Source organism: Prunus dulcis, chromosome 7 (genome assembly GCF_902201215.1).
Source record: "Prunus dulcis chromosome 7, ALMONDv2, whole genome shotgun sequence".
Taxonomy (NCBI): Eukaryota; Viridiplantae; Streptophyta; class Magnoliopsida; order Rosales; family Rosaceae; genus Prunus; species Prunus dulcis.
Window position 1 is genome coordinate 3308483 of NC_047656.1, and position 23535 is coordinate 3332017.

Sequence of the window (23535 nt, forward strand, 5' to 3'; positions counted from 1 at the left end):
CATTTCTACTTAAATATTCATTTAAAAATCCAACTTAAGAGGAAAAAATTCCAGAAAAATTCCTCTGCGATCGTGATGAGATTTCCTTCAGTGACATATCCGAAAAAAGGCCGCGGCATATAAATTTCGATACGGAATTTGTAATACCCCAAACCTAAATTAATATTTAATTAATAATTTTTTTAAGAGGAAAATACAATTTTGCCCTTGGAATAATTTATTAAAGAAAAGTTGACTTTTTGACCGAGAAGGAATTTGACAATTGCACACACACCGTTGCGTAGAGCACGACGAAACGAGTTCGTAGACACGAAGTGGACTCGAATCAGAGCTCTAACAAAGAAAATACAATTAAAATACCCAGAGGGGCAAAACAATAATTTGAAAAATCAGATTTTTAAACCCTCATTCTCTCTCTTCTCCCTCTCCCACGAGCACCGTCGCCTCCTCCGTCTAGTTTTCACGCCGCTACCAATTCTGGCCACCACCGGCCACGGCACCGGTACCAACCTGACCGGCCCGACCCCGCCGTCACGCCTCAGCCCACTCCCGCCGCGAGCAGCTCGCCAGTCTCCGGAATCTGCGAAAAGCACGCCAGTTTTTCCAAAACTTCAAACCGTTCGTTCTCCCTCAATTCTTCTCCAAATTTGTCAAGTAAGGTATGGATTTCTACCTATTTTTCATGCTCTAGCTGATGGTTGGGTATGATTGCATCGATTTTGACCGTAAATAACTCGGTTTTCGAATTGGAATTTGGTCGATTTTCGACCTCCGAGTTCAGCCACTTCCGATTAGTTTTTGGCGTAGGTCCAAGAACAAAAGTGGCTCCAAATACGGTGTTATACGATGTGTAATCGCTTTGGACACCTAGTGCTGCCGGCGCATGTGGCGGCGCATGGACGAGGGTAGTGAAGTGGCACTGTATCTTGATGAGATCCTTAGGTTGTCACGAGCGCGTAGGAATTCGCGGATCTCAATTTGGATACAGTATGAGCCTCGAACGGATTTTACATATTGTGCGATTTCCGGGTTCAATACTGTAGAGCCGTTGGATTGTAATCAGTTTCAGATATGTTACTCTTGAAGAGATATAAGAAAAGAAATTCCAGTTAATTATCAGATAAATGGCAGCAAAATTTGAAAAGTTGCAGAAACTTTATATTTTCTTAAACCACCTTGTACCCAGATATTAAATGTTGCCTTCGGATTATATTGGTTGCCTTCGGTTTAGTCAGCATGCTTGACAGTTGCCCCACGAGTTCCTTGGTACTCGAACTCGTGTGGAGCGATTAATACGGATCAGGTGGACTACGGTCCCCTAAATCCTGCAAGTTGTGGCTCTGACTGACCTCGTGCCATTGAGACCTGCGAGTACGTGTCACTCATGGTGATGCAAGGAATTGACGGAAATAAGGGGTACACCTAGGTGGTAGTTTTAAACTGTTTTCAATGCCCTAAGAAATTAATGTTGACCATGAGTATGCTTCACTTATATATATATATATATATATATATGTATACTTATATGAGTGCATTGAATTCAGAAATAAAGAGAATAATTTAATTTGTATAACTGTTTTTACAGTGGGGTTAGTATGTTCTTATGCTATTTTCTAAACTTTGTTTTTGGGTCCATTCACCCTTTTTAATGTTTTGCGTCCCCAGGCAGTAGACGTGCACAGGAATCCACCACCGGGTCGTTTTCCACCTTCCGCGGCTTCCTTATGATGTAGGACTTTTTGTTTTGTAAAAGGATTGATTCCTTTGTAAATTCTTAGGAGTCGCTCTGATGTTTTGCCCTAAACTTAGAATGTAACTGTTGGAATGTATATATATGTATGCTGGCAGCTGGTTGTATATATATATATATACTTGTTTGGCAGGTGAAAATGTTTTGGTATTGAGCCAGTTACAAGGGAAACTCTGCCGGTTTTTGGGTAGAAATCAACCTTGTTATTTTATCATGTTTTGTATAGAAGGGCAAATAGGTCATTTGTGCCCGACATCCGCCAGGTGTTGGACACGCACGGGGTCCGGTTCGGATTCCAATTTGGATCGGATCCTGTCAAATTAATGTGATCGAACAAATAAGAGTGTAGGGTTTAAATAGTGTTCTAGTGTTGTCATTTGCATCATCCAAGTCTACGGTTCGTTCCCTAATTTTATTTTTCACTCACTCCTAAACCCGGTATTGTACTTTCAGTACGAAGTATTCTTCCCTATACATACTTAGGAATTTTCCCCATTTTTTATGATTTTTTGAAAAAAAAAAGAATAAAATATATACGAAATGACAAGTGGTGGCGCTGGAGTGGGGAGCTACAAACCTCAGCAACACGCGGTGCATTCTCATGCCTCCACAAGCCACTTTTCCTTTTTTTTTTTTTTTTTTTTGGTCACTTACATTTTGATTTAGTAAACGCCTTTAAGTGTTTAGGGGTTGGCCGCCTATGGTTTAGGGTTTACTGTGGAGTGTTTAGGGTGAAAAAATATAAAAAATTCCCCACAGCGATGCTTTTTTTTCCAGCTCATGGATTAGGGTTAAAAATTAAAAGAAAATATTGAACTTTGGAATTTCCTGCTCACGGATTGTTAGGACCAAAAAAGGTGAATTCACACTTCAAACTCTATATTTGTTTGGACCAACTAATAAAATACAATTCCTTTTCAGAATTGAAGGAAAATAATTTGGGGGTTTTGAGCAAATATTTGGAAGGGTTTAATTCTTTTGTTTTCTTTATTTTCACGTTTGGGCAAAGCGATGTCAATTTCTTCAATAAACGCTGAAGCAAATAGGTGTCGGCACTGCAATGCTGAGATGGTGATACTAATTTCCAAATCCGAAAGGAATCTGGCTAGACTGTATTGGAAGTGCTTCACAACATATGTAAGTATAATCTTCCCAAACTCGTATGTACAACCGAATAAGCTGTATGTAATCAACAGTAATCCAGATCGGGCATTAACATCTAAAATAATAACCCATATCAGGCATTAACACTAACTAACATCGAGCACTGCCTAAGGCAACGAAAACTGCTCCAGAGAAAAGAATATGCTCTGACATTGTAATCCCAAACTGAAAAATGTAATTTTGTATGTTTTTTATAGGGAGCTATAAGGTGTAGTGGCTATGAATGGGTGATTGCAGCCAACACGCCAACTGAATCTCACATTCAAAACTAGCTGGATGTGAAGGAACTTAATGCATATGCTGCAGTAATCCGTATAATGAAGGGCATTAAAAATATCCTCCTACTGTTGTTAGTTCTATCATTTCTGAATTTGGCAGTTAAATTGATGAAAAAATGAGAAATTTTTTGCTTGTGTGGAAATGTTTTGGCTTTTGAAGTATATGTTTTGTAATTTTGTAATCCGGACAGCTACATATAAGACGTGTTTCAAAATCTACAAATATGAATTAAGCCTTGAGCACTATTAGTAAATGAATTTTTCAACATTTCATATGCCTGCATCTTAACTTCACCGTCGTGTTTGCCCTAAACAAGATACATTCCTATTTATTCCACATTTGAAAAGAATCATGCACCATTTAGGGTTTATGGTTCAGCATAGTATCAACAATATGTGTTGAGGGATTCATACAACTTGTATTTGAACAGAATACAAAAACTTATTTTTTAATTTTAAGTGAAAAGGGGGAGTTGGATCATAAAGAAGAGTTTGTTCCTTAACAACCAAGAAAACTACATTTTCAAACCGTTACTAATAGAAAGGGGAAAGATGCGCTCAAGCATATGAAGAAAGCTCTTTGAGCTTCCCTTATATTATAGAAAGGTTTGTTTTGTAACTCGCGAATTTAGTCGATACAAAGCTATATGATACCTTTCTTCAGTTCAACAACTGTTACCTACATAATTACAAACCACCCACCTAGTTAAATTAACTTTGCAAGTTCATATACTACACCCACGTAGTTAAAAACTTTGCAAGTTATGTCATATTGTCTCTCCTAATGAATCACAACTATCAGTATCACTGCAACAACTGTACAGCGAGGTTCAACCGATAGAAGGGGATGGCATCATGGGAAATATTGGCTAGGTCTACATTTGAGGTCAGAAAATCGCAATATTTGAGGATGTACATCCCACAGTCGCCCCTGAAACATAGTGAAGAAGCTGTGATTCATTGTACAACAAATCCATTTAATAAGACAATGTGTTTAGGTGGAGTATTACTCACCCACCTACTTGTTGGGGTGCATCCATCACCCGAATAACTGGCCACTCACTTTTGAGAAGTAGACTGTTGCCAATATATCCATATTCCTGTAATAATCGGGGTAGCATTTTCGCCACTGGTTGCACAACTCGTTGGATGACTTGAGTTCTACACAGATCTACTTTTGAATCATATGCCCTTATCTCACACTCTTTTAAATCGAGAACAAGTAAGATCCAGTGCTTCTGCCTTTGTAGGTTGAATGGCAAAAAACGTGATTCACAGACTACCATGATTTAACCAACTACCCTTCGCCCTTTACCATTCCTAGTAGACCGTTGTTGTGCTGTCTGTCCTCATTTCCCACATACGCCTTCATTTGCATTTAATCTAAGGCAACACATATCTGCATAGCAGCACACGAGTTATGTATCATAATGGATACTAAATTTCAAAATAAACAATACTTATGAAATAATACACACCTAGAAAGTGGTGTCCAGTATCATCCAGTCAGAACCCACCTACTTGCCAGAGCTGTTGTGCGGCTCCCGTAGCAAAAGTAAGGCCAGGTCAATGTTCTACACAAAAGGTTGTTTCCATTATTAAATCAATAAATCACTACATAGCATGGGCATTTCGACGAAATCCCAAAACAATCAATGGTTACCAAGTCATCCAACCAATAGTCCTTGGTTAGCAACCGAACAAAGAAGTTATACGAACCTTCCATACCTTCTTCTCCACATAACCGCACATGTGAGCTATATTTGTCAATCATTGTTATTATCAAAATTCCGTTTCACCAATGACTCAATAAGTAATCATAATAAACCATTTACATTTCACTAAGGTTGGGCAAAGGGAACTTACTTTTCTTCTTGTCTCCATTCCGAGCAGAATTTCGCCACCTCCAAAAGGGAATCATGAGGAACAGGCCTTAGGGGGTCAGCAATTGTGTCCTCCGAAATATTGGGAATCTCCCGACCTTGCCATGGAGTTTCCCTTACCACTGCCATTCGCCTTTTCGTCACAGGCCCAAGAATCTCACTCTTTCCCCGACCCCTATTTTGCCGGACCCCAACTATAACATCTGCACTATATTCACCCTCCGCAATGGACATGTCAATCCTTCGAGGAGTATTCGTAAGAAATTTAACAAGGGTGACACACACCTCATCTGGATCATCCCAATTTATATATGGGGGGTGTATATTGCACCTCTTCTTTCAAATTTTGTACACACTACTCTCTCAATTCGGCTACTCCACCTCAGTTTTATCACTCTCCTCTCCAGCATCCTCAGTCTTATGACTAGGGCTGGGCATGGTACGAGATGACACAGGATGGAGGTCATCCTAGTGTCAATCCCGAATAGGAAAATCAGGATGGGATGACACAGGATGGGAGTTTTTGAAAACACATTCAAACCATACCGGACCCAAAAGGGACTGGTATGATTCGGTATCAATGTTGATACCGTAAAAAATCTCTTCCCTCTATACTTTAGCCAATTCTGCTCCCGGATAGAGCCTCACCCCACCACCAAACACTATCACTTTTTTGCTCATCTCTTTGTAATCTTCCTGCATATTTAAATAAATAAATCTCAAAAATTTGTCACCATTGATATTCAAAAAATTAAAATAAGAAGCTACATATTGCCCATCTCCAAGGATCAAACTTCGTGGGGTTTTCGTGAAGAGCTTGATCCAAATGCACCCCATAAAAGATTGGACCTTCTATCTTGATGGTATGACCAACTCTGCACCAACAATAATCCAATAGTTAATAAACTTCTTAATCATTATGTCATATAATTAATTAAGCAATGGAAAGACAAAATAATTAACCTTTAAATTTCACGTCGACAAGAGGTTTCCTGTGCACAAATTTGACTACATTCCCACATCTCATACCTTCATATATAACCTGCAGATTTTTTTGGTCCTTTATTTTTCCATATAATATATATACAGTATAATTAACTCCCATCATACCTGAAATGCCACAATATTACAAACCATTGAATGGAAGTTTTGCTAGGAAACATCCAAGGAAGAAGATGATACTACTATACTACAAAGAATTAACAGAAAATATTACAACCCATTAAAAGCAAAATAATAATAAACATGAGTGTTGATTTCTCAATGCTCACCAAGATCTTAACTACAAAATATATCAGTTCTCATACAAACCAAAATATGAAGCTGATGCTTATTGTACTCCTATTTCTAACCCCACCTCTCCTTCGTTGAGCCAACCAAGGTACCTGCACTAATGTCAGTATGCCTCATTCCATACTTGTGCTTAAGTCAGACAACATATTAAGTATACTCATCCATGCTTCACATTTCCAACATTTGCTTTAATACGCTGCTACCATTTATTTTAGAGTAACAAATTATCAACAGTAATACAAACCACTATCTACTTACCTTAAAGAGAAAATGATATAGCCTAAAAGATCCTTTTACAAATGGCAGTTGCAGTATTCACATGAACAATACAAGCAAATTATTGCAAACAAGCAATTTCTCAATTTTGATACAAATAATTGCAAACCAAATGAATACATGAGAATCTAAGATCGGATTGAAATTGGAAGAAGAGGGAAACGGGTTTGAAGAAGATTCGGTTCGCCTCCGAAAGCTCCCCTTTACCACTAACAATACGATCTTCAACAACCCCCTGATTTTTCTACACAAACTCAGAGAGAATTTGGGTTGGGGCTTTCCTTTTCCACTGGTTTAGAGAGAGAGAGAGAGAGAGAGAGAGAGAGAGAGAGAGAGAGAGAGAGAGAGAGAGAGAGAGAGAGAGGAGAGGAGGAGAAGGAGGAGGAGGAGGAGAAGGAGGAGGAGGAGGAGGAGGAGAAGAATATGAGATCGAATGATGGTGGAGGATTTGGGAATTACAGCTTCAAATCATGATTGAGAAAGAGAAGAGAAGAGGAGAATAGACAGAGGAAAGGACTTAGAGAAACATAGGGGAGTCGAAGAAATGTCTGTGGAGAGTAGGGGTGGAACTAAAATTAAATTAGGATTAACAAAACTCATGTATTGTTCGGCACGGTATGACACCAATCGGGATCACAAATGTGGAACCGATGTCGTGCCAAAGAGTAACAGGATGACATGGTATCATCCTGTTTGCACGTCAACACCAAACAGGAAGCACGAAATTGGCACGGTTTCGGGATGGTTCGGTTTTTCGGTTTTGATGCCCACCCCTACTTATGACTCTCCTCTCTAGCATCCTCAGTCTTCCTCGCGTCTGCATGACTAGTACACTTTTCCAAGCGTAAAACTCTCTCATCTAGCCCACCGTTCTCACAGTGCAATACTGCAACCGCATTCCTCAATTGATGCACAACAGAGTTTAGCTCATCAAGGTCCGTACATACCCGCGGGCTACACTAGGTGCATCACATTCAAGAACATCTAAACCCCAACTCCAATATTGATCAAAAAGAAAAAAAAACCCCAACTCCAATGCGGTTGGCTCATCTCCAATTCACTTAGTCGTAAGAGGCATAATATAACAGGCTGTCAAACATATAGAGTTAACAAGTCATATACAATACTAAACAACTTTCCTCATGAAACCAACATACTACTGAAATAAATTATTAACTACACACCTGTTTACTTTGAAATATATAAGTGTTCAACTTTGTAAACTCAGGCACTTTGTCTGTGGATTCCCACCGGCAAATTCGAGGGACTAGTTCCTCGATCCGCTTACAATATCTAAGGGGGGGAATTCTCAATTCAGTAATTAATTCATACGCCCAAATCTACAACAAATAGATTAGCAAAGTCAATACTTAATTACGAACTAAAATTTTACAAACACTAATTTTGAACTAAATCATACCTGGAAAGCACAGCTCAATCTCTTTATATTCCATGCAGGTCTGTTAATTCTTTTACGCTTCTCATCTTCCACGTTTTTCTTCCCTTTTCTCACTGAACTCCGCACCGCCTTTTTTCCCTTTTTCTGTCCTTTCCCCTTCCCATCATTGTCTTCATCACTCTCTTTCTTCTCGGGAGCAAACAATAGTGAATCTTGCATACACTCAAACGATATAGATCCCCACGGATATTTGTTGAATTCATCCATTTTATGAACCAAATGTAAGTAGTCCTCGTTTATCTTTACATTTTGGGGTTTACCCATTATCACAAACTCCACAAAATACAACAGCCCAATTTGAACGAGTCTTCGCTTCCTCTTTCGGACTTTAGAAATGCATTTTCTAAGTCATGGCAAGTAATGTGACTCCTGTTGGTAAAATGCGCTTTCATAAATCGATTATGAGCATCCCCCCCCGGATGTTATGGCAAGCTTTGTTCCACATTTCAAATCACTTATAAAAAAAAAATTCCTTTACACTGAATTGAGCAACATTGGGCCCTATTGCATAACTAAGGCCCAGCATGTCCTTCACACCAAGTTCTCCAACTTGCCGAGTGCTAGAGCATGCACAATTTGACCATTAGATGCACTTTTATGGAGGCCTAATAGGTGCCCAAAACAGGTCTCTCTAAAACTTTTCATAAGCGACTCACTAAAATGTGCCCCAAAATTATAGAGGACTGTACTCGCCACACACATATTATTCACTCGCATGGAATAGACCTCTGACTCTGGGAAACAAAGCTCAAACCCAGATTCCATTTTATAACTGCAACAAACACCTTTTGCTTAAGAAACAGAAGTGATACCTGCTCACAATATTATGAACACATTAACATACAGAAGTGATACCTACTCACAATATTATCTACATAATTTTCACCTACAAACACTATTTTCAACACATTAACATACATAACTGATACCTACTACAAGATGCATTGATCCTTGTGCATCCTAAATAATCTCATATTCACAGTTAAGATTCAATTTTCTCTTCTGTGTTCTACTTCTAATGGTACTTATTATTTGTTTTCCAAGCCCCATTAAATCCCTAAAATGATGCCATACACTCACACCACTAGACGGGCAAAGCAGGATTACAATGACGAATGTATGAAGGTTCCTGGAATTTTAAGAAAAGAAAACAAGCAAGCAGAATGCAAAGAAAATAGGAAGAAGCAACAGCTGTGAATCTACACTTCAACAAATTACCACAAAAAAATTGCAAAAAAAATACAACCCAACTTTTGGAAAAATTAAAGAATATTTAAACCGCATAAAAACTTTTAAAAAGAGTTACTATGCTTCAACAAATTACTAGAAACTAGAAAACACTACACAAAAAAGCAACTGAAGCCAATTTATATTTTTGCAAACACAACTACTATAGAGACAGACTACTCTTACCCAGAAAATCAAAGTCGTAAAATCCTAAACCAGAGACAGACTACTCTTTCTAGAAAATCAATGCCCTAAAATCCTAAACAAAATTTAAACATTAAGTGAATGCAATATAACATGCAAATTTTAATATGAAAGAGAGAGAGAGGGGGAATTCGAGAGAAACGTACCGATTTAGACATTCAGATGAGAAATACTAGATAAGAAAGGTTATGCGACAACAGAAGAGGAAGTGAAAGATACAGCGTAGACCAGAGAGTTTATGCGACAAGAGAAGAGGAATACACAAATTTATGTCTGGTAGGTATTTTGGGTGTTTAGGATTAATTCATAAATTCATTGACAAGAAAGACGCGACTGTGAAGTAAGGCGCCACTGTTAGGAAGAAGAAAGGCGCCTTTTTTTCGAAACAAGCGAGACTTGACACTTAGGCTAAGGGGAAACTGCAGCCTACCCGTTTGCACCGTAAGCTTTCTTTTTCTCCTAAACCGTTCAGATGCATTTCAATGGCTTCTATTGATTCTCATATAAGGTTCTCACATGATCCAAGCGCTTCAAGAAATGCACTTCACATGGACTATTTGCAGGGCCCAAGAAATATTTTCTTTCTTCCAAGAAATGCCCTTCATATAGACTATTTGCAGGGCCGACCTTGGGCTTGTGCGGTGGCCATGGGCCTCCAATTTGAGGGGGTCCAAAATTTTATATATACATAAATACCACCCCCACTATAGAATTTTGCATATACCATATACAACTTGGTAGCTCCATAATACATGTGTTTTTTGTAATAGTTTGAAACTAAAGGGGCCCAAATAAAATCATTACAAATTGGCCCACAACTAAATAATTATACATGTATTTTTTTTAATTCTACTTTTGTATTGCATGTATCTAATTTTAATTATATCATTCCAAATTTGCATAAAATCAGGCGGAGTTCCTTAAATTTTATTTTCAACATACCAAGCCTGAATAAAGCTTGCAAGACTGAGACTTTTTTATATAAGCATAAACCAGGTTTTATGGCTCTTCATTTGCTATTTAGATTTTTTAAATAAATATATTGGTAGTATTTTGGTTAATTTGTTGTGTTTGTGTTTTTTTTTTTTCTTCATTGGTTGTAAGTTTTTTAGCATTCATTTACTTTTGCTTTGTTAATTGAATAAAATTATTATGTTTAAGCCAAAAAGAAGGAATTAGCAAATTTTTTTTCCGTCTACTGTTAAGTAAGTAAAGGGGCCTCATATAATTTATGGCCCATGGGCTACCAAAAAGTCAAGGTCGGTCCTGAATATTTGGATTGGGTTGTCAGGATATGTGGTGGGTATAGTAGTAGCCACATTAACATTTAACTTCAGATCAACCGGTCAATCTAACGAACGGTGTGAATTGGTCAAATTTTGAAATGTTGGGTATGAAATTGAAATCTTAGACCCCATTTCAATGCGGACCCTAAACCTTGATGGAGTGAAATGCCGTTAGTCCATAATTTTATCACGTGGGAATTGCAAATACCCCTGTTCATCAATTTTCCCTTTGATTTTTGTGATCCTTTAATCATGTTATTCTTCACATAATTTTGGGATTCATGCTGAATAATTAAGTTTCTAATACTGCATGATTGTTTTGGTTACCTTGAGTGGTATACAGTCTCACATGGCTTGAGTTGTAAAAGTTGAAGTTTTATATGTGCAAAGTTTTATGTATTTTAATACAATCAATATTGGGGTTCTCACACACACTTTTCAAAGTGTCATGATGGTTCGAATCTCAAACTACTGGTTTGTAAGTCAAGGTCCTTTTTATTGAGCTAGATCTTGTTGGCTTATATGTGTAGAGTTTCTCTCTTCGTAATTGTAAAAGTTGATGTTTTATATGTGCAAAGTTTTTTTATTTTAATACAATTAATGTTGGGGTTCTCACACACTGTTCAAGGTGTCATGATTACTCTAACATGAGACTATTAGTTTGTAAGTCAAGGTCTTTTTCATTGGACTAGACTTTATTGGCTTATATGTGTAAGACGCATTTTGAGCGTGGAACAAAACCCCTATGATTTAAAGAATTAAACATATTAAATTAAAGTAGTCAAGTGTCTAGTATTTTGAGTTAATTCGCAAAGAGGAATGCTAGCCATAATCTCCTTAGACGACTTTAGCTTGGCAAGAAAAAACCAAAGAACAGCGCCGCATCTCAGGGGAGGCGGTCAATGACCCTCCTCCCTCCTCCCTCCTCCCTCGTTCTCTCCCCCACCCCCCTTCTGCCTCTTTCTCCATCTTTGTTTTTCTTATCTCTTTCTGTTTTTACTCTACTATTTTTGTTTTTCTTTCTTTTTCTTTCCTCCTCTTCCTCTTTCTTCTTTCCTTTCCTTCACCTTTTCGGGTTGTTGCTCTCTTTTTGGTGAACCAGTCGTGTGTTTTTTTCTTTTCTTTCGTTTTATCTTTTGCCTTGGTCCCTCCCCATTTCCTCCATCTTTCCCTTTTTCCTTCCTTTTCTTTCTCTTCCACATTTTGGGTTACTGCTTTGCAGAGCCGTTTTCTCTCTCTTTTTTTTTTTTCCTCTTTAACTTGATTGTTTTTTGTTTTAGGCGAAATTACCGGTTTTTTCCAGGTGGTGTGTTTACAGGTTTTGCTATGCTTTTTCTCTTCTTATCGCCGGAGGCTGCATGTTATCATCGGGTCTCAACCACTATCATTGGCTCTTTGACTCCACAGATGTCTCTCCTGTCGGTTTTCCTCGGTGGCACCTATTTAATTTGGTATGCCCTTAAAGTGCAAATAGCACTTATTGCTTGGATTATGGTAGCACTAACTCGTTGCATTTATTGCTTGGATCAAGCTCATAAACAATCTGGAATGGACGATTTGTACTCCATCCGTTATTCCACATTATGAAAGCTTGTATATTCATGACATGATTGGGCACATAAGGCATTCCTTGTCCCAAAAGTAGGAAAGAGATTTATTTTCGCCCGTAAATATTGGTCTGTTGGCATGCTCATTACTTGATCTAGAAGCAAACATGTAATAAAAATTGTTTACAATATGCAAACATATAAAATCATATAACTCTAAACACAAGAAGAAACTAGAGGAAATACGAACCAAAAAAGAAGGGGATAATTTTCTGTACAAATAAACTAAACTTCTGCAACTGAAGAAGTTAGTATAAAGCTCACATCAGCCATCTTGAAGAAGACGTACCGGAATTTCATTGCATGTAGAAATTTGATGGAAAATGACCTGTGAATTTGAACTGTGCCGAAGGACCATCCCCCTCCATTTTAGTTTCTGGTGACTTTGCTCGAACAAGTGACCATGACGAGCTGAAATTCACTGAAGTGCCTTTCCACAGTGACCACACACTAACATAGTGCAAATTCCAGATACAATGAAGCTCTTACCATATGGTGCAGCATGTTTAAGTCGGCAAACTGACTACTTATTACTCCTTTGAGGAAACAAACTATTATGGTGCATGCTCAAATACAACTTCACAATGCATGCGGTATGGAAGGAAAGTAATATTAACAGAAAGAAAACCAGGACTAGGAGTAAAATCAAGCGAAACGAGTAAGCTGAAATCTGTAATAAAAAATGAACACGTAAGATTTTAAGATTGTTCATGTGAGTTTCTGTTTAAGTACTTCTTTTATACATTAAAAGAATGGGAAATGCTTGATCCAAAAAATTATGTTTCTATGCACAAATATTCTCTCGTATTACAAAAGGAGAAAATAGTACATTTCCACTCTGAAACATGGAAAGAGAAGCCATAATATAGATAAATATCAAAGCAAATGAACTACCTGCTAGGTTTGCAATTTAATCCCCATATTGACATAGGCCTATGAAACCACATACTGCTGCAAATGTTTAGTTCTTTTCTTGTTCTTCAGCTTACGGAAAGCACATGACTCTATTTGTCTAATTCTCTCTCTACTAACTCCCATCAGCTCCCCTATCTCTTGCAATGTCTTCATTCTTCCATCCTCCAATCCAAACCTCCATCTGACAACCTGTTTCTCTCTTGCATTGAGACTATCTAGTACCTTCTCCAAGTCCTGTTTCATGAATTTTTTCATCAGCATATCTTCTGCTGTTTCTGCTTCGGGATCTGCGATTACTTCCTGTGCAGAAAGACATGAACTCGTCAGAAAAGGAATACTTAAACACAAAAGGTGACAAAATGTTGGATGAAAATTGGCACTTCATTGGAAGTAGAGAAAGGACAGACCGAAGGTTTAAGATTCTGGTTGATGCCAATTTTCTGCTCCAGAGATCTAGGGGCTTTTGGAGTCAGTAATACAGCAGCAAGCCTCTTCATTGACAGCCCTGTGGCCTCTGCAACTTCTTCATCATTAGGATGTCTTCCATTTACACTGTACAATTGCTTTTTAGCCTCTCTAACTCTATAAGTCGCCTCCACCATGTGAAACTGTTTTACCAAAATATTGCAAATGCAAAGAGTATAAAAAATATGAAGCACTAAGATATACAAATGCAGCAGGAATGTGAATCAGAACAATGACCTCTCCACCTCAGAATCAATTTGACAGTGTATATTCAAGTGTGGTGAAAGAAAAAAAAACAATTGAATTCTACCCTGTGTTGGTCCACTGAAGTGAGGTCCCAAAAGGGAGAATCCTTTATGTCCTAGGCTTAAGCAGTTTTTCAAACTAGCCAGTCTCAACAATTGAATCCAAAAATTCACGTTACCATTGTACCAAATAGGAACCACTGGAAAAATAAAATGAATATGAAGGTAAAACTCACAGGTAAGCGAATTGTTCTGGACTGATCAGAAAGAGACTTTCGAACAGCCTGTTTAATCCACCAGTGTGCGTAGGTTGAGAACTTAAAACCCTTTGAAGCATCAAACTTCTCTGCACCTCTTACAAGGCCTCGACATCCTTGCTAAAAGTCAATAAGCAAGATTTAGGTATTATTCAAAGGTGGCAAGACTTTAGGAACATAATTTCAATCCTTCAGGAAAGTGTTCATATTAGAGCAAACTATGGTACATATGATATGAAAATAAGATAAAGTCATACCTGAACAAGATCTTGTAGATTCATCCCAGCTCCCTGATAATTTTTTGCAATTGATATAACAAGCCTTATGTTGCTCTTGATCATTTTGTCTTTGCACAGAATACCATAGTTTATGCGCTTCCTCAATGTCTTCTGATCAACTCCTGCTGCTGCTGCCCACTGGGCAATTGTGGGCTGACCACCACATCTTTGTACAAGCTCCTCCTGGAGCTTTTCCAGTTTCAATAGTTCCTAAAATATATGACAAAAACTTGAGGCATCAGAAATCAGATAATAGAGAAATATAAATAAAATAGTCAAATTAAGTCCAAATATCCCAGGGATATTTTCCTTGATGCTTATATATTTCTTGAACTATACATGAAGTAGGAACTCCATTGTTTTACTAGTTTACTTCTACTTGTACAACATTCCAATGACCTTACTTTTTGCCAATTTAATTGGGACAAAAGTATTTAATTTTCTAAGACTGAAAACAATTTCCTTCGAAATTCTCTCCACTTTTCATCCATGATATGATAGCATATCATATCAATCAAAATCCAAGCAGTAATTGTTATCCAAAGCTTCCTAAGAAAAGCATTATATTCTTTTGGACCAAAAAAAGGCATTCTATTCTTCGAATTTAATTCCATGAAATGCATGAACTGGCAAAGTAACTAACTAAATAATTGACCATCAACAATTCCAAGGGCATCTATCAAAACCAACCCATGGGAGGTATTATACTTCATGATAAACCACATAAATAGGATCAACTGTTAACAAGCTGTAACCAGACATCATCTAAACTATAACCTACAAAAGGGTACTTGTGCATGGTTCATTTTTGGACCACCATAGAATCAACTTTCTAATAGATATCATCATGGATACTGACCTATCAGCTCTGAGAGGGTAAATTATTACGTTTTTCCCCTCTTTTTTTTGTGTGTGGGGGTGGGGGATGGTGTGGGGTGGGTGTTGTGGTCGGGGTGGGGTTGGTGGTAATGAAATGTTCAAGGGGTAATTCATATAGCATTATAAAAAAGGTGGATTCAAAACTCTCACAAGATCACTGTTGATGATACAAGTAATACCTGTATTCCTTCTGAAAGCTCAATTTCTTCATTTGCAGTAAGAAGCCTAGAAGTGTGGGTAGTCGCTCTCAGGTAACGCAACGGATCAGAATGGTCTACATCTTGTAAAGAGGCACGCTTTTTTCTGCTGGTTGAACCAGACTTCACCGACACAACACTTGCAGCAGCCTTCTCTGCTGCTTTGGCTCTTCTGGCCTTCCTTTCTATTTGACGACTCGATCTTGCAGTTATACCCTCGGAAAGTTGCTCCCGCAGAAGTTCAAATTCTTGATTTGTTGACTCCACATCTTCTGACTCTTTTATGGCAACCTGAATGAAATGATTTTCCACCAGTGCAGTTTCAGATCCCATGGAAGCTCCTAATCTAGAAGGTTGTTTGGTTTCCATATGCTTAGCCCAATTGAAATGCAAAGCATTAGTCTCGAGAGAAACTGGAGATGAACTTTCAGCTTTAGCAGAGTGATTAGTGCTAACCAGCAATGCCACATCCTTTGCAACCTTGAGAGCCGCTTTTGCAAGAGTAACAGCTTCAGCGGCAGCAGCTGCTATTACAGCCTCTTCACTTGTAAGAAGATTTTCTGTAGCTAAAGTTGCTTCAAAGTTTGCCTGGTGATAAACATCAAAGCTATTAGAGTTTTAAGCTCAACATCTTTCATACATAGGAAAAACTCAAACTGAGAAAGAAAATACCTGGAACCCTAAACCCGATAAATACACCATGAGGTCAAATTTGTAATTGGAGAATGCAATGAACTAGTAAAAGTGGCTAGGTCACAGCCAGCTAAAAGATGTTCAAAAAATTATCTGGGAACCTAACCACCATGCATGTGAAATTTTTAGAACAGTATTTATTTTCAATTTGACAAACACAAACCTAATATGTGCAAGTTTTCTGTTATCCAGGAATCATGCAAATACAGCAGGCATCCAACTAACCACAGTGGAGCAATAATATCAAACATGCTCAATCCAATTCGTAAAAAATACAAAGTATCCCAAATGTCTGCATTCAAGCATTGTCACCAAAAACAAAAATAAGTAATAGATAAATTCTGCAAGCCTTATCCCCAAGGAAAGAAATTCTAATTAAAGATACTATATGAAACACTGAAAAGTAACTAGATATCCAAAAGACCTATTCTAACCTCAGTGGGAGGAACAGTTGCCCCTGTATATGTCCATGGTCTATTTGCAGCCAAAGAATCGGAATTAACTTCTAAAGAAGGTAATCTCAGCTTCTCCACATCAAGAACTGTAGTTGTTCCTGTTGATGTTGAACGCGATGTAGTGGATAAAATAGATTGAGCCCAGAAACAGAGAGGATCTCTACTTTTTGCTGCATATATCAACCAAGAAATCATGAGAGAAATAGAGCAAATAAGATCCACGACATTGTATTCCTTTTAAAATATCATAAGAAATGTACATATCTTCTGTTCTACAATCAATAAGCCTGGCCATACATGACTACAACTTTGGTATGGAACATTCTCACAAATGTGCAATGCAGGTATAAGTATTCAAGTCAGTTCATCACAAAGGAAATTATATAGATGTCATGCTTCAAAAATATGATGGAAAAACAAGTAAAACTAGTTCAGTTTCTAAGTTTTAAGCGGTTTTAGACTAATTACATAAGATTTCAATTGCAAAAACCAAATTTTCACAACTGATAATGTAGACCAACCAAATGGACACAACCCATTTAGCTAGGATACAACATTAACATAACATTTAGCTGGGATATAACATAATTGACTTGAAGCAAGAGATTGAAACCTTGGAAGCCCTTGGCAATGGAGGTTCCCTCTTTAAATAACCCATCAAGGAAAAGTCTCTGAGTCCTAACTCTGAAGCCCAGGACTGTGAGCTTGGTGGCCATGACTCCAATGGCCCTCTTCTTCTTGTGCCTGTGGTTTGTTGGGTAGGAAAGTGGCAGTGGGGAGAGAAATGAGGGGCATAATAAAGAGGAAGATACATTAGGAGGAGTGTGTTTGTGGGAATTACAAAACCCAACTGCTGATGATGAAGAAGAAGGTGAAATTGATAAGATTGACATCTCTTTCTGCTGTTCTACATCTAAAGCTTCAAAGACATAGCATGCTTCAGCCTTCAGCTCTGAGTCAAAAGAGAAAAGACATAGCAGTAGTTGCAGCAGCGGAACAGAGCAAGTAGAAGAGAGGGAGGAACTGAAGATGGATGCGAGAGGGAGAGGAAGAGTGCTTCAAACTGAGCCGTTTTCTTATCCTCTAGGATTTGGAGTTTTGGACCACCCAAAACTACAACTCAAAATAAGTGTTGAGGAGGGGGAAGGACCAGGCCCGTTTCTTCTATCTAGCATTTCTATCCGGTACTTGTAAATGAACTTTTTTTTTTTGGATCAAACTTTTTTCACTTCGGAAAAAAAATAAAATCCTATTTAATATTATTTTCTTAGGAAAAAAAATTTCTCATTTATAAATCAGATTTTGTTACTACTAGCCTCGTGTGCTAAGGCCTTTTCTTAAAACAAAAATCTTATCTTTTAAATATACTAGCCCCAGATTCTCAAAAAAAAAAAAAAATTATATATATATATATATATATATTAGCCCCACGTATGTGCCAATTAGTTTTATTTTTTATTTTTTATTTTATTTTTAGAATTAAGAAAGATAATATGGGTAGTTATGTTCCATAAAAGTAGGACCTATTATCTTATTTTAATTTTAATTTTAATTTTTTAATATGAAAATGTGAATTTACAATGTTATCCTCATTTACTTAATAATTTCAATTCCAGTTTGGCATTGTTTATTTGGGGTGATAAGTGATTTTTTTAAAATTTTGGAAAGCACAGCCCGTTTGGTAAACTATGAGAAAATCACTTATTGTTAAAAATTGCTGTGAGAGAAAGCTATAAGGGAAAGCAGCTAATGAGGTACTTTTATTTTCTGATTAAACATGAATCAATTTCAAAGAAGCACTAGGTTTAATGACTATGCGGCAATCATTTTCTAATTATGTGGGAATTAGTACCAACAACACTTTTAACAAAAAGTTTACCAAACGGCAAACTACTTTCTCTCACAGCAAATCTGACAGCAATTATTTTCACAACACAGCAATGCCAAACTGGCATGTTTGAATTAACTAAGGCCATTTTCTGGTATTTGGAATGTTTCACTATTCTCTGCCTTTTGCTTTATATATGTAGATAAATATATAAAAATTAATTTACAAAACTAAAAAGAAAACAAAAAAGAGATGAACGTGAGTGTAGTGGAGAGAGCGATATGTGGGTGGAGAGAGAGGAAATAAAACCCTTTAAAAAAAAAAAACAACATATTTTTTATGTCTAAAATAAGGTTATTCCTTACCTCAGTACTAGGGACATCTACTAAAATAGAAATCCTTGCTTGAACCCCTTTAGAAGGAGGCTCCACTTCTCCTACTCCAACTCTTTCCTCTGGAAGAACTTCTCCAACATTAGGAATTGGGCTTGAAGGTGGCACCAAAGTTAATTGAGAGGTAGAAGGGGGAGGAATCTGCAGACAAATAAATTAAGATAAGCAGTGACAATTCCAGGTCTTCTACTAATCAACATATGAATAGCAAGAAAAGAATACCTAGGGGGCAACAGGGGCTGACTGTGGAGTCTTTGCAGGTGAAGTCCTTACCCGTTTGCTTTGAGTAGTCTCGGGCTGAGCCTGGCCCATATTGCCACCACTCACAAACTCCTCAGGCAGGGACCTCTTTTTGGTACCCAGTTTTTCAATTGCATCAAACAAAGGAGCGATTCAGAATCCATGCAGTTAGGAAAAGAAATTCTTAGAAATTATGAGTATGGTTTCTTTTGCCTCAACCTGAAGAAGCAGGAAAAAGAGGTATAGCAGAATCGAGCCTACTAGCCTTCGAAGGGCTAGCAGCCTTGACAACAAGAGAAGTAGAAGGCACTTCCTTCACCAAATTTTGCTTCCTCTAAAGAAAAATCGGAGCTTTAGGCCTAGCAGACCCTAAACCTTCACCAGCAGCTCTGCCTTTCTTAGTGGCCGGTCGCTGGCTGGACAGAAAGTCTGGTGATTAGTGGCAAATGCAAATAACATATAGAAGTTAGTTAAAATATAAAAGACAAGACAAACACAAATCCACTCAAATAAGAACTTTTCTCACCAATCATTGGCAACTTGTTATCTTCTGCTATTTGAGTAAGAAGTGCTTGTTTTTCTCTCTTGCCAAGCTCCCGGCGAAAAGGGCAACCTTAGAACACCTTTTTTATATGCAGCTTCAATGGCCCTAAATCGGCCTTGATAATGATCCCACCAAGCCTAAAAGGCCTCAGTACAACAACAATTAGGTTGATAAGACTTTAGCTCAGCTCAACTTGGGGAATCTATAAGATGAACCCTTGTTGACTAGAGAGTAATTCAACTCAAGGATTACTTGGGGGAATCCAAGCTGCCTGCTAAAGAATTGGGGATTGTAAGCCTCTACTCCGTATTGACAATTTATGGTATCCATTTTTCGGCCACAGGGTAGATCTCGTGATTGAAGACACGAGAACATCTTCATATTCTCAAAATCCATGGGCATGTTAACATCTCTGGAGTCCTAATAAATAAGCATGTTCTTAAACTAATATCAGCCTTTCTTCAGACTCATCAGCCATTGAGCAGCATATCTGGTCTTTCTGCCCATGAAGACTACAAAGCACTCTTCAGTTGTCTTCCCGGAATCAAGCTCAAAACCAATTCCCTCAGAGGCACCTCCTCAAGGGCTACCTGTAATTTTCGTCCCCTCAACTCTGGAAATGACCATTGGTCCTGGACCATCTATAAGGGTCCTTTTACATTGAGGTTGATGGGCTCAATGATCGCTTCTCTCAGACCTCTATAAATGGAAGCCAAGATCAAAGGCCTAATAGCAATATCTCTATAAGTGGCCAGACCCTCTGCCACCCTCTACCACTCCATGGTAATGCAATTGGAAGCAATCGGGAATATGAACCTGTTTAGCCAATACAACAGGAACATAATGTGCTCGCCATGGGGGTAATCAACCTTTTTATTTATAAAAGACCCCATGAAGACCCCTTAAGCTCGACTGGAATCGATTATACTAGAAAGAATTTCAAGGTTCTTTCGCCTTTCTTTATCCTTTGAATAATCATCTTGGAAATCTCCCAACCAATCGGCACTTCTTCCATGAGGCCGAAATCCAAAAATCACAGCAAGGTCAAGGATGGAGATTGACATCGAACCAACACCAAAGTTGAAGGTGTTAGAGGCACTATTCCACAACATCAAGGCCGAACCCATAAATGGAGAATCAACCTGAAGTTGAACAGTCAGATATACAGTGGCACAATAAATACCATTATCAAGCCAAGAATTCTTGTACTGAGGTTCCATCCTCTTTACCCAATCCACCCAGTAAAGGTCCACGTTCGATACGTCGATCTTCAGGAAGAACCTTGGCAACATCTTGTTCCAATTCGTCTAGTCAATCCCTTTCGATTGACAAACAGGGATAAGAGCCCTAATTGGGTGAGGTTCATACTTGCAGAGCTAGTTAGCTTTCTTCTCCAGATACTTGGACCCCAGGACGCAATTGTTGTTCAAGAAGCTGATGAGATCCTTATAGAGTAAGAATTGACCTCAACCATCAACAAATATTTCGACCAAGCTATCAAAGACGGTGGCAAAGTCATTCACTCCAACCCCTGAGATGAGGGGAAGACTCTTAGGTATAGCCTTCAAAGATGATGAATCAGGAACAACGGCAGAATCTCTCTTTGGCACCATTGTCTTTGTTCAAAAGTTTGAAGTTTGAAAATCGAAGGTTAGGGTATTCGCAGAAGAACTCTGGTTCTCTTGATGCGACAGTTAGAATTCAAAAGGGTGAAAATGGGGAAGGTCACGAATCAAGAATTTAAAGCTTGGTGCTTCTTTTCAAGTGAGCCGTTTGTCAGAGAGTTTTTCCCACGTGTCCAAACCACAACCTTTTACAAATCCGTAAACAAAGGCACCTCGAATGACGTGGAAAAAGCTTACTTTATGAAGATAAGCCAAAACAAAAACTTTAAGAGTTTTAAGGCGTACATCTTATTCCTTAAAATGAATTTTTGTTTTTTCCGGCTCATTTAATTCTTGGTAATAATAAATAGTCGGTTCATCTTAAATGTGTCTCGAGTATATTTAATAGACCAATTAATGGTTAGTTTAAATATAACGGACTAAATTTTTGGTTGACAACAAAAAATATGAGTCTCAAAGCCAGATTGTTAAAACTCATACAAACATAAATAAGTATTTTTTAGCCCAAGAAAGGGTAAGGACTTGGTTCAAGAAATGTATTCTAAAACTATAGATATGAGATCTGTTACATTGTCCAATTCTAAACTGAGGGCCTTGTGCATTGAAGTTGCCTTTTTGTTAGCCAACCTTGCCTGAAAAGTGCGAGAAGTCAAGTCTTGGATGGCAGGTTTGCTAGCAGCAATTCGGGCTCGACTTTCTTCTAGCTTCTCATCCAGCTTCGCCTTAAGATCAAGATCAGCAGCAATGTCGGCTCTCAGCTCTTCTTCTTGTCCTTCTAATTCCTCCAGCTTGTCCAGAATGTCCTCTGTTGCTTCAATGAGCTCCAGATATCTTGTTTTGCTGTCATAGTTGTCTTCAAAGACCTCTTCAAGATCCACCGTTGGGTGAAGAATCTCCCTGATCATGCTAATGTGTCTCAATGTTTTGCTCAACCAGTGCTCCAGGGATTGACATGCTGGGGCCAAATGAGGTTTGACTCGAGCAACTTGGATAAGCACAAGCTGCATTTTGGAGAACGTATTAGGATTCTAAACCAGGTCAAAGTCAGGAGATCTGAACAAAGTCCACAGACCCTTTAGTTTGTCCACCACAGCACCAAGTGCTTCATCAGCCTTCTTCAAAAATTTGAGAATCCTCTTTCCTTTTGCGCTGGTGAAATTAGTAGAACGCGAGGATCTTGGAATTGAAGTATCAGAACCACTTGGTTCTGGAATTTCAGAAATCCTCCTCCAAACACCACCCATATCACCTCTGTGTTAGGGCTCGATTACTGCTCCAGTGGTGGGAAAGCTTCCCCATCCTCCACCTTCCCTAGGTTCACCTTCAACATAATTAATTAGGAACCTCTGTCAACAATGGAGGGCTCTTGAGCCAACTCTTTCCTTGGCCCCTGCAGAAAACAGACATTCAATGTTAATCATAATCAAAGGGCACATGAAAAGAAAAATGACTGAAAGTCTGATTTAAGATATGAAGGTTACCTGAGTCGTTGGTGCAGCAAGCGTTTCAGGTGTCCTTTCTTCTCTATGCGGCAAAACCACTCTTGGCCTCTTCGCACAATTTTATGGGGTTGCAACATGAATATACGTATTAATTTGCATGAAGCCACTTATAAAGTTGAAGGATAGGCCCAAAAATATAATCCTACCTTCTATTGGGGCCGATTCAGACTCAACCCTCTTAGCTGGAGTAGCGGGAGCCCTGCATTTTCTTTGGAAATGGACCTCCTCTTTCCCCACATCTTCATCCTCAACGAGAAGAGCTTTTCCCTTGTGTCTAAGGTCTAAGTTTGAGCTTGAAAGCTGAGAGGGAGGTGGAGGAATTGATGTTCGTCCTCTGTCTTTTCCTTCTAATGAACCCCCACCAGAAGCCAAAGGGCTCTTCGATCTGCTAACAAGGGAATACAGAATCAGCATCATTCAACAAAGAAGAAATTGAAACTTTGGCAAGATTCTTACCATCCTCTTCAAGGGCACTTGGAACGCCTAAAACGATCTCTGTCAACCATCAAAACAAACCAGATTGTTAGAATTTGGTATGACAAGTCAGATCATTAACTATTGAGCGAAAAATGAAAAACTACCGATCACTTCCA

The 23535-nt window shown here is 38.3% G+C and overlaps 1 protein-coding gene across 1 annotated transcript; it reads right to left on the bottom strand.

Annotated features, from left to right (window-relative positions):
• Positions 1 to 13100: 13100 nt before the first annotated feature.
• LOC117635903 (RNA polymerase sigma factor sigB) lies at positions 13101 to 17997 on the bottom strand. The gene is made up of 7 exons (XM_034370284.1): positions 17425 to 17997; positions 16791 to 16981; positions 15646 to 16251; positions 14567 to 14797; positions 14289 to 14429; positions 13750 to 13950; positions 13101 to 13642 (listed from the first exon to the last, which is right to left on the bottom strand). Exons 1-7 carry the CDS (start codon positions 17702 to 17704, stop codon positions 13361 to 13363), a joined length of 1932 nt encoding a protein of 643 aa, XP_034226175.1. The 5' UTR covers positions 17705 to 17997; the 3' UTR covers positions 13101 to 13360.
• Between the last annotated feature and the right edge of the window lie 5538 nt (positions 17998 to 23535).

Coding starts and splice junctions, on each gene's coding strand:
- LOC117635903 (XM_034370284.1), bottom strand. CDS start 17,704: ATGTCAATCTTATCAATTTCACCTTCTTCTTCATCATCAGCAGTTGGG. Junction 16,252..16,790: donor CAACTGTTCCTCCCACTGAG/GTTAGAATAGGT, acceptor GTTTATCACCAG/GCAAACTTTGAAGCAACTTT. Junction 14,430..14,566: donor ATCTACAAGATCTTGTTCAG/GTATGACTTTAT, acceptor ATTGACTTTTAG/CAAGGATGTCGAGGCCTTGT.